The sequence below is a fragment of the Oryctolagus cuniculus genome, chromosome 2 (genome assembly GCF_051225735.1).
Source record: "Oryctolagus cuniculus isolate XC-2025 breed Fujian yellow rabbit chromosome 2, ASM5122573v1, whole genome shotgun sequence".
Taxonomy (NCBI): Eukaryota; Metazoa; Chordata; class Mammalia; order Lagomorpha; family Leporidae; genus Oryctolagus; species Oryctolagus cuniculus.
In genome coordinates, this window is record NC_142868.1 from 13,114,187 (window position 1) to 13,128,582 (window position 14,396).

The 14,396-nt window shown below is 36.9% G+C and overlaps 1 protein-coding gene across 1 annotated transcript in view; it reads left to right on the top strand.

Annotated features, from left to right (window-relative positions):
• Positions 1–13,537, top strand: part of NCAPG (non-SMC condensin I complex subunit G) — a 46,216-nt gene extending 32,679 nt beyond the window's left edge. Inside the window, exons 15-21 of the mRNA XM_002709370.6 lie at positions 6,726–6,907; positions 7,144–7,318; positions 8,808–8,969; positions 9,821–9,959; positions 10,358–10,444; positions 12,272–12,341; positions 13,322–13,537. Coding sequence (XP_002709416.1) covers positions 6,726–6,907; positions 7,144–7,318; positions 8,808–8,969; positions 9,821–9,959; positions 10,358–10,444; positions 12,272–12,341; positions 13,322–13,445 — 939 coding nt within the window. The 3' untranslated portion in view covers positions 13,446–13,537. The remainder of the gene's footprint in view (positions 1–6,725; positions 6,908–7,143; positions 7,319–8,807; positions 8,970–9,820; positions 9,960–10,357; positions 10,445–12,271; positions 12,342–13,321) is intronic.
• The last annotated feature ends 859 nt before the right edge of the window (positions 13,538–14,396 follow it).

Consider the following 14,396-nt stretch of genomic DNA (forward strand, 5'->3'; position numbering starts at 1 on the left):
GGCATAGAGAGAGAAAGGATTAGAAGGCCTTTTTGGTGAAATAGCAGAAAATGTCTCTGGTTTGGAGAGAGAAAGGGATATCCAAGTACAGGAAGCCCACAGAACTCCCAATAGACATGACTAGAAAAGATCCTTGCCAAGACACATTGTCATCAAACGCACCACAGTAAAACATAAAGAGAAGATTCTAAAATGTGCATGAGAGAAATGCTAGATTACTTTGAGAGGATTTCCAATTAGACTCATAGTGGACTTATCAGAAACCCTACAGGCTAGGAGGCAATGGTGCGATATAGCCCAAGTACTAAGAGAAAAGAAACTGCCATGCCAGAATATTATATCTTGCAAAGCTCTCATTTGTGGATGAAGGTGAAATAAAGACCTTCCATATCAAATAGAAATTGAAAGAATTTGTCAACTACCTGTCCAGCACTCAAAAGATGCTTACGGTTATGTTGCACACAGAAACATGGTCATTACTATGCAAGAAAGTAAAGAAAGAAAATCTCTCAGTAACAGATTAAAGGAAACTCAAAGTAAAAATGAAGAATATTTTTAGAAAAATGGCAGGGCAAAGTCACAACTTATCAATATTCACCTTGAACATAAATGGCCTCAACTCCTCAGTTAAAAGACACGTACTGGCTGAATGGATTAAAAACAAAACCCATCAATTTGCTGCCTATAAGAAACACATCTCACCAACAAAGAAGCATGCAGACTGAAAGTGAAAGGATGGAAAAATATATTCCATGCTTACAGAAACCAAAAAAAAGAGCTGATGTAGCCATCATAATATCAGGCAAAATAGATTTTTAACACAAAAACTGTTAGACAAAGAAGTGCACTATATAATGATTAAAGGGTCAATTCAACAGGAAGATGTAACTATTATAAATGTATGTGCGCCTAATTACATGGCACCTGCCTGTTTAAAAGAAATGTTAAGGTATTTAAAGTTTTTGTGAAACTGCCAAACTTTTTCACAGCAGCCAAGCTATATTACAATTCTACCTTCAGTGTACAAGGTTTCCAATTCCTGTACAGCTTTTGCAACATTGATTCTCTGTTTGTTAAAAATTATAGACATCGTAGTAAATATGAAGAGGTATCTCAGTAAGCTGTTGATTTGCATTTTCCTCATAATAAAATGATGTTGAGTGTCTCTATCATTTTCCTATTTGTATTTTTTATTCGGAGGAATGTCTATTCAATTCCTTTTATTAAAATAGGATGGGTATTTATGGAGTTCTTTATATAGTCAGTAGATCCTTATCAGACATACTTTATAAATATTTTCTTCTACCTCATATTTCATATTTTTACTTTCTTGATAATGTCCTTAGATGTATAAAAGTTCTTAATTTTGAAGAAGCCCAATTCATCTGTTTTTCCTTTTGTTACTTGTTTTTGGTGTCATACCTAAGACTCCATCACCAAGTCACAAAGATGTTAATTTCTGTATTTATTCTAGGCGTTTTATGGTTTTAGCATTTATATTTGGCCTGTTGATGCATTTTGCAGTAATATTTGATATAGAGTGAGTTGGAGCCCACCTTCATTGTTTTCCCTGTGATATTTGGTTGTCCCTGTACCATTAGTGGAAGAGATCATTTTAGCACTCTTGTTGAGAATCATTTGGCCGTAGATACTAATGTGTATTTCTGGATTCTCCAGTTCTATTTCAATGCTGTGTATCTATCCTTATGTCAGTTGTACAGTTTTGAGTAGTTGTAACTTAATAAGTGACGAAGTTGGGAAATATGAGTTCTCTAATTTGGTCCCTCATTTTCAGTCTTGTTTTGGGTATTCAGGTTCCCTGTAGTTCTGTGTGAATTTGAGGATTGACTTTTCTATTTCTTCAAAAATCCTATTAAAGTTTTGATGAGGATTGCATCAAATATGTAGTATTGCCTTTTGAACAATGTTAAATCTTCCAATCCATGAACATGGGAAGTCTTTCCATTTATTTAGGTTATCTTTAATTTCTTTTGGTAATATCTTGTAGTTTCAGTGTAGCGATTAACACACCTTTTACTTTCTTGGTTAAATTTATTCCTAAGTATTTTATTTCTTTTGGATACTGTTGTAAATGTATTTTTTCCCTTAATTTCCTTAGGGGATTGCTCATGGCTAGGGTATAGAAAGTCAACTATGAATGTATTGATTTTATTTTTGCCCTGGAACTACTGAATTCATTTGTTAGTTCTAGTAGGTTTTAAGATTTATTCATTTGATAAGACAGTTACAGAGAGAGAGGGAGAGTCAGAGTGAGAGCAAGGAGCAAGAGCTTCCATCCTCTGGTTACTCTCCATCCAAATGGCTGCAACAGCAAGGCCTGGGCTAGGCTGAAGCCAGGAGTCTGGAACTCGATCCAGGTCTCTTAGGTATTTAGACTGTCTTCTGCTTTTCTTCAGGTGCTTTAGCAAGGCTCTGGGTTACAAGTGGAGTAGCTGGGACTTGAAGCAGTTCTTATATGGTATGCTGATGTTGCAAGTGGCAGTTTAATCTGCTGTGCCATAATGCTGACCCTGGTGTCTTTGTTTGCTTATTTATTTATTAATTCAATTTTGGTGAGGATCCTTTGGGACTTTCTCTCTATAGCATCATGTCATATGTAAATAGACATAATATTCCTTTCCAATTTGGATGCCTTTTATTTCCTGTCTAATTGCTATGACTAGAACATCTAGTACAGAGTTGAATGGTAGTAGACATTCTTGACTTGTTGATGGTCTTTTACCACTGAGTAGGATATAACTTGTGGTTTTTCATAAATGCCCTTAAGTGTTTTTTTAAAATTAGGAAAGTGTTGAATTTTATATTGTTTTTCTGTATTTTGTTTACCTCAGAACTAATCTTTATTATTTTCTTCTTCCTTACTTCCTTGAAGTGTACCACTGCTCTTTTGTTTTTCATTCTCCAAAGTGTAGCATCATCGATTTGAGAGATTTCTTTTTATGTAGACATTTATTGCTACAGATTTTCCTCTGAACATTTTTCACTGCATCCCATAAGTTTTTGTTGTGTTTTCATTTCAGTTCATCTCTATTTTGTAGCTTCTCTTACAGGTTTTTGATTCATTGATATGTAAGAGTGTATTGCTTATGTAATGTCTTCTGTGTCTTGTTTTAATTTGAAAAATTTTTACTGCAAATTGGCAAAAGTAAGTCCTTTCATTTCAGTGATTTCTTTATAAATATCCTAAACTCTAATCAAAAGGCAAGACCCAGCTATATTGGTAGAAAAGGTGGACAAAACCATAAAATCCAACTGTATTGTGTCTGCACTAGACTCTTTAGAGCCAAAGACACAAATGTTGAATGTCAAAGTATGTAAAATATATTCCATGTAAATAGTAACTGATTGAGAACTTGGTGGCTATTTTAATATCAGATGAAACTTTAAATTTGGAGCCATTACCCAATGATACACTAATTTCTTGTTGGGAATTGTCCATGGTCATAGTCTTACTAATATTGCAAAAATGGGTAAACTATTGATCATTAGATTGTTTGACAATAAGTGAATGATATTGTTTTTTTTTTTTTTTTTTTTTTTTTTGACAGGCAGAGTGGACAGTGAGAGAGAGAGACAGAGAGAAAGGTCTTCCTTTGCTTTGGTTCACCCTCCAATGGCTGCCGCGGCCGGCGCGCTGCGGCTGGCGCACCGCGCTGATCCAATGGCAGGAGCCAGGAGCCAGGTGCTTTTCCTGGTCTCCCATGGGGTGCAGGGCCCAAGGACTTGGGCCATCCTCCACTGCACTCCCTGGCCACAGCAGAGAGCTGGCCTGGAAGAAGGGCAACCGGGACAGAATCCGGCACCCCAACCGGGACTAGAACCCGGTGTGCCGGCGCCGCTAGGCGGAGGATTAGCCTAGTGAGCCGCGGCGCCGGCTGAATGATATTGTTTTATTTTGGTTTGATAGCACTGGTACATTAAATCTCTCACATAAGCTGAATTTTCTAGCTTAGACTTTGTCTCTTATCTACTTAAAAACCTAAATTTCCTTGACTTTCCTCTGGGCCATAAGAAGCCACCTTTTAAGTCATATACTCCTATCCCAATTCTTGCCATCCAACTTCAAGTGGGTTACAATTGCTAGCAAGAAAATAATCCTGTGTCATAGTGTGAAATTTAAATTGGTAGGCTTGTTTTCTGGTAGCATCAGTGTGAGCCTTCAATAATGCATTTATTTTCTTGGCCTGTGTACTCATCTGTAAAATGGGGGTTATAGGAGTATTTAGTACTATGATTATTTAATTCACTCAAGAAATGTCTGGTGTCATTCATCTACCAGTCACATTGTAATCTTGCTTATATAATACTAAATAAAACAATGTCTCAGCCCTCATGATTGTGGTGAGCACAGGATGAGAATGTGGAAAGCGCATGCCTATGTCCTAATACTTAATGTTTTTGACCCATATCATTTTTCTTTCTGAACTTTGCTCATTTCATTGTTTTTTACTTGTCTCCCTAATTTAGACTTTCATTTTTATAATTTCTCAAGATAATTGATTTTTCTCAAATTTCACTTAAATCTTGTCTCCTTACATTTCCTTCCTTCCTTCCTTCCCTCCCTCCCTCCTTCCCTCCCTCCCTCCCTCCTTACCTCCTTCCTTCCTTCCTTCCTCTCTCTTTCTTCTTCTTCCTCCTCCTCCTCCTCCTCCTTCTCCTCTCCTCTCCTCTCCTCTCCTCCCCTCCCCTCCCCTCCCCTCCCCTGTCCTCCCCTGTCCTCCCCTATCCTCCCCTCCCCTCTTTTCTTCCTTTCTTTCTCTTCCCTTCCTCCCTCTCTCTCTCCCTCTTTTTTCTTTCTTTTCTTCCTTTCTTCTTTCTCCTCCCTCCCTTCCTTCTTTCCTTCCCTCCTTCCTTTTTCCCTCCCCTCCCCTCCCTTCCCCTCCCCTTCCCTTCCCTTTTGTCTCTTTTCTTCTCTTTTCTTTCACTTATTTGAAAGGCAGAGTTACAGAGAGGGAGAGAAGTCGTGCATGCACTGGTTCACTCCCCAGATTGCTGCAGTGTCTAGAGCTGTGCCAATCCAAAGCTAGGAGCCAGGAGCTTCTGCCAGGTTTTCCATGCGGGTGCAGGGGCCTAAGGACTTAGGTCATCTACTGCTTTCCCAGGCCATAGCAGAGAGCTGGATTGGAACTGGAATAACTGGAACTCAAATCAGCAGCCACATGAGATGCTGGCACAGCAGGCTGCGTCTTTAGCTGCTATGCCACAGCTCCAGCCACCCTACATTTTCAATTACTCTTCAATTCCAAATCACACATTACTGAATTTGAACTTCTTGACCTAACTTCATGGTTTTTAATCTGACCACTGAGCATCAATCACAGTAATTTTATTGAGCATTTACTTTGTAAATGGCACATCTAAGATCTTCAGATGTATCCTTTTTTCATCTTTGTAACTGTTTAAGTGACAAGTACTTTTATTATCTACTTTTTGTGTATTAAAAAAGATGAGGTACAGAAAAGTTAAATAACATGCATAGAATAACTTGCAGCTAGGATGTGTCAAAGACTTGAATCAAATTCTGTCCCAGTAGTTAGTATTCTTAATCACCACACTATACCAATACCTCCATTTGAACGCTGCTGTATCTTCTTTTCCTTTTTCTTCTGTAGGTTTGTTTTGATTCTTTTTTTAGGAATGCCTTTTTCCATATCTATACTGTGTGTTCACATTATACCTGTTATTCAAACACATTACCACTCAAACCTGCAGCTTTTGTTTACATGTGGCCTTCCTCTGGTGGTGGGATCATTGCTGATGATATTCTGTCTTAGAAATGCCACGCATTTTATTTTTCCACTTGATTATTGTTTAAAGTCCTTGCCTACATTTCTGTTAAATGAAGGTCTTTTTACTTGTTGATCCTTTAATGGAGCATCAAGTCCTTGATTGTAAAGTAAATTAAAGATATGTTATCTCAGAAGTGAAGAGGAAAGGGAGACAGAGGGAAGGAAGGAAGAAGGAAGGGAATATCATTATATTCTCAGAATTGTATCTAAGAACTATATTTATATTGAACCTTTTGAAAACTAAAAAAAAGTTAAATATAATGAAAAAATGCATATTATAATGATTTTTTGTTTCCTTTCATTTAAAAAGGTCCTTTTGGTTCTACTAAAGAGTTTTAAGGAAATTGACGTTTTCATGGCCAGACTAATGATTTGTCTTGCATTGTTTACAGTTTTTTTTTTTTTTTTTTTTTTTTTTTTTTACAGTCAGAGTGGACAGTGAGAGAGAGAGACAGAGACAAAGGTCTTCCTTTGCCATTGGTTCACCCCCCAATGGCTGCTGCGGCCGGCGCACCGCGCTGATCTGAAGCCAGGAGCCAGGTGCTTTTCCTGGTCTCCCATGCGGGTGCAGGGCCCAAACACTTGGGCCATCCTCCACTGCACTCCTGGGCCATAGCAGAGAGCTGGCCTGGAAGAGGGGCAACTGGGATAGAATCCGGTGCCCCGATCGGGACTAGAACCCGGTATGCCGGTGCCGCTAGATGGAGGATTAGCCTATTGAGCCACGGCACTGGCCTACAGTTGTTTAAAAGCATTAGTCTTGCTATAAAAAAACAAAATCTTCTTGTGTACCTTTAACACATAAAATCACCTGTTGATTTTAGGTAGTTCACATAAATATATAGGACAGGCTACATTGTGAGGCTTAAAAAGGAAATAAAAATAATGTCTTAAAATGAATGTCATTTTTATTAGGTGTCTGAGCTCAGGACAGGAGCTGCGGAAGGACTAGCCAAGCTGATGTTCTCTGGACTTTTGGTCAGCAGTAGGATTCTTTCTCGTCTTATTTTGTTATGGTACAATCCTGTGACTGAAGAGGATGTTCGACTTCGACATTGCCTAGGCGTGTTCTTCCCCATGTTTGCATATGCAAGCAGGTACTGAGTAATACTAAAACCTGATTTGAGGTCATATTCTGGCCCCTAATGAGTTATGTCTATAATGTCATTTTGTTTTTGATAGTCTGTCTTCAGTGGATAAATTATGAAATGTGAAGAGTTTATATATGTCTTATCTGCCTGAATTATTTGTCTCCTTCCTGGATGAAAATGTACTTTATGGGGTGAATTTTACACTTCTGTCTGCTAACATTTTCTAATTTTTTTTTCAATAGGACGAATCAGGAATGCTTTGAAGAAGCTTTTCTTCCAACTCTGCAAACACTGGCCAATGCTCCTGCATCTTCTCCTTTAGCTGAAATAGATATCACAAATGTTGCTGAATTACTTGTAGATTTGACAAGACCAAGTGGATTAAACCCTCAAGCCAAGTATTCCCAAGATTATCAGGTGGATGAATATGTTAGCCTGGGAATGGTTAGGATGATGACAATATGTAGACCATTATTTTGGCAAAATATTCCTTCTCTTCAAAATAGTGGAGTGTTGTGTTTTTATTTTGAGATTTCATGTTTAGTATGAAAAAAGAAAATGATGTTTCAGGAAATGTGGAGAAATCAAATGGAAAAGCTGATGCTAACTAACATTTTTGCTCTTGAAATTACAAAAAATTCAATAGCCCCATTTATCCCTTTGCCACTTAATATTGCCTGGAAATCACTGATGGATGACTTGTGTTATCCCAGGACTCACTGAGTCTTCAAATGTTGGCTTACTTGCTATGCTGCTGCTATTAAAGACTGAAACTCATCTCAAGCTTATTTTGGTTTTTAATTCAAAGATGACAATTCAGCTGCAAACTGAACCACAGATTAAAATTGATTTTTAAATCCTTCAATGGCATGATTTCTGATATAAATGATCAAATTGAAAGTTTTGCTGTTCTCTCTTATTTAGTGACTATGTACTTTGCTCAAATCACAATGTTATTGGAATGATAAGATTAGAAAGGATATTAGGCAAAATGTAGTAAGGGGTCAGTGACAGAGTCAGTAAGTACTTTTAGGACTTTTATAGAAGGGCAAATTCATAGGGATGATGAGTATAGCACTGATAGTTACAAAATTTTTTTGAATAAAGCTCATTTAGGCCTTGTTGGATTTGGGGAGCAGTATAGAAAAGAAAGATATTTTAGTAAAGGTGATAAATGTAGAATTGTTATGTCACTTATGTTGAGAAACTGGCAAAAATCATTCGGGCTAAGGATCCTGAAGAAGACATAATTTTGTGAGTAAATTATAGATTGCTAAGGGGCCAAAGTGTAGGATATTTTGAGTTGGCCTCATTTGCAGTGAGTAACTGTATAGAAGAATCATAAAAGTTGTACTGGTTACAGAGGACCAGAAGAGCTGTTAGTATAATTTGAGAGTACTCTCATTAACATGTTGGAGGAAAGGAATGTACTTTAGGGCATAGGACCAAGTTTAACTACCAGGCAAATAGGCCATGGCTGGTAACTTAGGAAGTTCCAGAACTTGGATCTGCCTTTGAGTTGTTCGGAATTGAGAAAAGTTGGGCCACTGTACCTATGCTTTAGCTAATCATTGGATATAGACTGATCATTGAGGGAGGAGGTTTGACCTTAGGCAGTATCCACTCTCACTTGCTTGTATCACTCTTATAACTGGGAACTTTCAGCCTCTAAAAGGTGCAATAACTGGAATGAGTGCTTTAGTCCTAAAAGGGGTGGATCTGGAATGCTGTATTACAGCATTTACCACAGAAAGTTAGGAGGAGAACTTATTTTGGGGCAAAAGGTATATTTTAAATTTGGTTTTAGACATTTTGCATTTGGGATTATAGTAAAATGATTGGAAATGTTTGCTAGCTGTATCGTATTCATTTTGAACTTGCAAGTAATTTTCCCTTAATTTTCTAGGCCTTTACAGTACATGACAATTTGGCTATAAAAATTTGCAATGAGATCTTAACAAGTCCATGCTCACCAGAGGTTCGCATCTATACAAAAGCCTTGAATTCTTTAGAACTAAGTAGCAATATTGCAAAAGATCTTCTGGTTCTCTTGGGTGAGATTCTGGAGGTAAGATATTTTCAAATTACTCTTAATTAGTATATGTTGATATTTATGCAATAGAATTTATAGGGATGTATTAATTTATACATATTAGCATATTATGACTGCTCATTTGAAGTAGTTCTTTCAATAAGTTTTATATAATTTTTAGAATGCTTTTTTTATGTAAGCTTTTATTTTTTAAGATTTATTTTATTTGAAAGAGTTAGAGAGAGGCAGAGGCAGAGAGAGAGAGAGAGAGAGGGAGAAGTCTTCCATCCACTGGTTTGCTCCCCAGATGGCCACATTTACCAGAGCTGCTTCCTCTGGGTCTCCCACTCAGGTGCAGGGGCCCAAGGAGTTGGGCCCCTTCTGCTGTTTTCCCAGGCCACAGCAGAGAGCTGGGTTTGAAGTGGAGCAGCGGAACTCGAACTGGTGCCCATATGGGATGCCAGCATTGCAGGTGGCAGCTTTACTCACTATGCCACAGCACCAGCCCTTATTATTTTAAAAATTATTTGAGAGGCAGTGAAACGGAGTGGACTACCATCTGCTGGTTCACTCCCCAGATGAGTGTAATAGACCTGTAAAGCCAGGAGGTAGGAACTCAATCCAGGTCTACCATGTAGATCCCAGGAACCCAATTACTTGAGCCACCACTTCTGCCTCCCAGTGTTTGCGCTAGCAGGAAGCTGGGGTGAGGAATTGGAGGTGAGTATCAAATTGATGTACTCCCATATGGGATATGAAGTCTTAACTAGCCTTTTACTGCTAGGCTAAATGCTAACCCCTTGAATGTTGTAATATTGGTATATAACTTTTTTGTAGGAAGATTAGAATATGTGTATTTCAAATATATTAATGTTCTCTTTTTGTAGGAAGTAAAAGACAGGACATGTTTAAAAGCTTTGGAGAAAATCAAGGTTCAGTTAGAAAAAGAAAATAAAGAATTTGATGACCAAACTGTGGCAGCACCGGAAGCCAGTATAACCACAACTGGTTTTCAAAATGAAGATGGTAATGACCAGAATATTTATAACATTCTAACCTTTTCATCTTTACTTAGTTTTATTTTTTTTCCTTCTAATGTATTTGGTTGGATGTAATAAATGAATGAAAACTTTTTTCTACTTAATTCCCTTGGAATAGAGTATTATTCATTCTGATAGTGTTTATTCTACTTTTTAAGTTGAATAAGTATACATTTCAAGTATGAAAGCATATATTTCTCATCATATAACCATATTTTCAGGAGTTCTGATTGTTTCCAGTACTCACATTTTTTTGGAACAGTGATTTATAACCTCTCAACAGCTTGCTAAGTGTCATGTCTGAAATATTGACTTGAAAAGACCATTTGAAATATTTCATGAAGCTATATTTTATTTAGATTGTTATATTGTTTTCTTTAATAGAAAATAATAAAGAAGTATACATGACTCCTCGCAGGGATGTAAAACCAACCTGGATGTCAAGCTCTACTCAGCAAAAGACTAATAGAGGTAGTGTACTGATTGACTAGCTTTGCAGTAAAACTGTTTTCAATTTTGTCTCCTAATGCAAAATCCTTACTCTCTAAGTTTATCCTTGTTTTCTTAGGGATAAAGTTTTTTCAGTGTCTTCGGTAGCCTTTTTAATTCTTTAAGTTGGTATTAGTTTTGCTTAGTGTCTAAAGATTATGAAATCAGTGTTCCAAATGCTTTTGCTTAAGGACTAGATTTGGTTAAATGATGATTTTATATTACCAGTTATTGTGTTCTGTCTTTTATGATGGCTAAGCATTTTTTTTTTGTTTAATCCATGTAGCATTTTTGGGCTTTTTTTTAAAGGTAAGTTTATTTTTTTTATTTTTATTTTTTTTATTTAACAGGTAGAGTTATAGACAGTGAGAGAGAGAGACAGAGAGAAAGGTCTTCCTTCTGTTGGTTCACTCCCCAAATGGCTGCTCGGCGCTGCGCCGATCCGAAGCCAGGAGCCAGGTGCTTCCTCCTGGTCTCCCATGCGGGCTGGGGCCTAAGCACTTGGGCCATCCTCCACTGCCCTCCCGGGCCACAGCAGAGAGCTGGACTGTTAGAGGAGCAACTGGGACTAGAACCCGGCACCCATATGGGATTCTGGCGCCATAGGCAGAGGATTTACCAAGTGAGCCACGGCGCCAGCCCTGGGCTTTTTCTGTTTCCTCCCATTGTATTTCGTATTTATGTGATAATTTATTTCCTGATACATATCCAACAATAGGGGATTTGTTGGAATAAAGGAAGTATTGACTCTTGGGAGGGCTTTTATTGTTTTATTATTTTATTTTACAAAAGCAATGCATGCTTATTACAGAGAAATCAAAAAGTACATCCAAGAAAACTGTTATAAAGAACACTAATAATGCCAATCATGAATTTAATCTTTGAAAAATAGCTTTAAAGGCCTTTTTCTATGTAGATTTAATTTTTTTCTAAAATGGAATGTGGCCACATTTTTTTTTTTAACCAACTATTTAGATATCAATTACTAGATATGGTTGTACAGTAGTCCCATATTGTTGGATGTTTTCTTGGGAATAAATGCATTAGTAAAAACAAGTAATGTGCAGAAAAAGCAAAAGTGTAACATGAATAAGGGTATATATGTATAATTTTCAAATTGTCATACTGAACAATTTCAGGAGATTGTTTTAGTTAAATAGTACACCATGAGAATTTCATCCTTTTTTGAATAGTCTAAACTTTATGTATACATGCTTACTTTTTATCATAAATGAGGAATATCACAGGCCATGCTGTCATCTTAACCTTGTAAGTTTCCATCAAGTAAAAGTTTTACAACGCTTGGTACATAAAGTTTCTAATTTTCATATTGAAATATATTCTAGAACATCCATAATTAAATTGTGTATGTACAAATATAAGAAGTCACTACCTTAGTGATGAAAATTATTTTTAGAACCTGTTTGTGTTTCTCACCAACCTTTCTAATCTTAATTTTCAGTCTGTGTACCTTTTGTTACAGCAGTGATATTAAACATGTTTTTTCAGATGCTCCTGTACCCAAATACATTGATCTAAAATATGACTCCTTGTAACTTGTTTGTAACTTCCATATTTCCCTTGCCCATTATTGTGTTTATAAAAGAAAGTAATGTAAATTTTACTTTTACTTGGGTTCCTTTCTCTCTGGTGATCCTAATTGGTACCAAGGTAGCAGAGAACCAGTAGGAAATAAAAAGAAAATTGTTGAAATGATTGATAAAATAAAGGATTTATATAACCTGGAAACTAGAGTAAAACTAATATGTAATTGATAATAAATTGATAGTGAATTATATTGTCTTTGAGGACGGAAAAAAGTGACAGCTTCAGCGAGGATGAACAGGAGACGTCAGACTGGTGAGGCTGAATGTGAAAGGTAAGCTTTGCATGTAAAAAAGTCATATTTTTCTGTGAATGATGAAACTCATACAATATAGTGAAAAGTAAAAATAGCCATGCCTTGGTTATATGAGGGATCTTCAGAAAGTTCTTAGAAAATGTTTATTATGAAAATTATGCATGGACTTCAAAAATTATTTTGGTGCAAGGAAATTATCTCTTCCTTTGTTTCTCACAAACTTTGTAGAGTACCACATATAGTTGAGAATTTCATCATTAATAGTATTTGACTTTTGATGGCGTATATCTTTTTGCCTTTAGTAATAGGTAATCATCTTTAATATATTCTCTCAATTTGATTCCTCATTGAGCTTGAATTAGCAGTCTTGATTTAGATAACATTTGGGTTCTTTACATTTACAATGATAGAATTCTGCCCATAATTTGGATATATTGGTGGTATGACAGATGCTTATTTTGTTGTCAATTATGCCACTGCTAGAACTTAAAGTTTTTAACTATCTTGCATTTATCTATCTATTGATTGGTAAAATTATTTTATATATATTTTCACTACATATATTCATTACGTCTTGATTAAATTTAGTTTCTTTGGCAAACTTGTTTATAGAATTTTAGGAATTTATTGCCTGAATCAAAATAAATATTTTCCCACATCTCAATTCCTAAGAAAAACTGTGGGGAAGGTGTATGGTTCTTGTTTAATTACAAGATTAAAGAAATTTGGAGAATATATTTTTTATCCCCCTCATCCTCCAATATAACACTAGGTTCCATATAGTATATCACAAAATTAGGTTGGGCTTTCTGTGACTGATTTTTTTTGGATAGCCAGTCACTGTTTGATTATTGTTTTGAGATTTTTAGCTGTAAGTTTAGTTAATGGGATCTATCAATCACGCAGTATTAGAATGTCATCAGAAACAAAAAGTGTTTTATTTATAAACTAGTTTTAAAGCTTGTATCTAAATTGGTGTATTTTCAACATCTGTTTAGTGATCATGAAGTTCCAGAACCAGAATCAGAAATGAAGATGAGATTACCAAGACGAGCCAAAACAGCGGCACTAGAAAAAAGTAAACTTAACCTTGCACAATTTCTCAACAAAGATATAAGTTAGGAGAGATATTGAAGGTAGAGTCCTTTAAAAATCTGTTTAGTTCTTTGAAGAAAATTATAAATAAAGTTATCCTTGTGTCTAAATCAGTAAAAGTCTGATGTCTTTCTGAAGACTTCTCACTGTATGATGCCACATAACTTCGTTGTACAGCCCCAAATTACTGTCACTTGTAATAAAGCACAAGGACATTCATTTGTGATATAGAGACCAACTGCATCAGTGTCACAGATGTATCAGAATCTGAGGTCCCAGAGATCTGCTTTTTATATGTTCTCAGGTGATTCTTACGGACTATTAAGTAAAGCCACAGTATTATGGGGAATTTGGAAGTGTAACTAGCTTGTAGCTTGCATTTGAGAAGCTCATGACTCAGATGGAGCAGACCCAATACAGATCAAAGTGTCTCAGAACATCTTAAATAACTGACATTTCGGCCGGTGCCACGGCTCACTAGGCTAATCCTCCGCCTTGCGGCGCCGGCACACCAAGTTCTAGTCCCGGTTGGGGCGCCGGATTCTGTCCCGGTTGCCCCTCTTCCAGGCCAGCTTTCTGCTGTGGCCAGGGAGTGCAGTGGAGGATGACCCAAGTGCTTGGGCCCTGCACCCCATGGGAGACCAGAATAAGTACCTGGCTCCTGCCATCGGATCAGTGCGGTGCGCCAGCCGCAGCGCGCCGGCCGTGGCGACCATTGGAGGGTGAACCAACGACAAAGGAAGACCTTTCTCTCTGTCTCTCTCTCTCTCACTGTCCACTCTGCCTGCAAAAACAAACAAACAAACAAACAAACAAAAAAACCCTGACATTTCAAGGGTAAATGAAATACCACAAACTGGTAGGATGAACTTACCACCAGTGAGGAGGACCAGTACAACAAACCTTGCAAGTTCCACAGTTAACAGTTTTGTGATTGTATATAAAAAAATATTTGTGATAATGCTACCTCATTGGGTA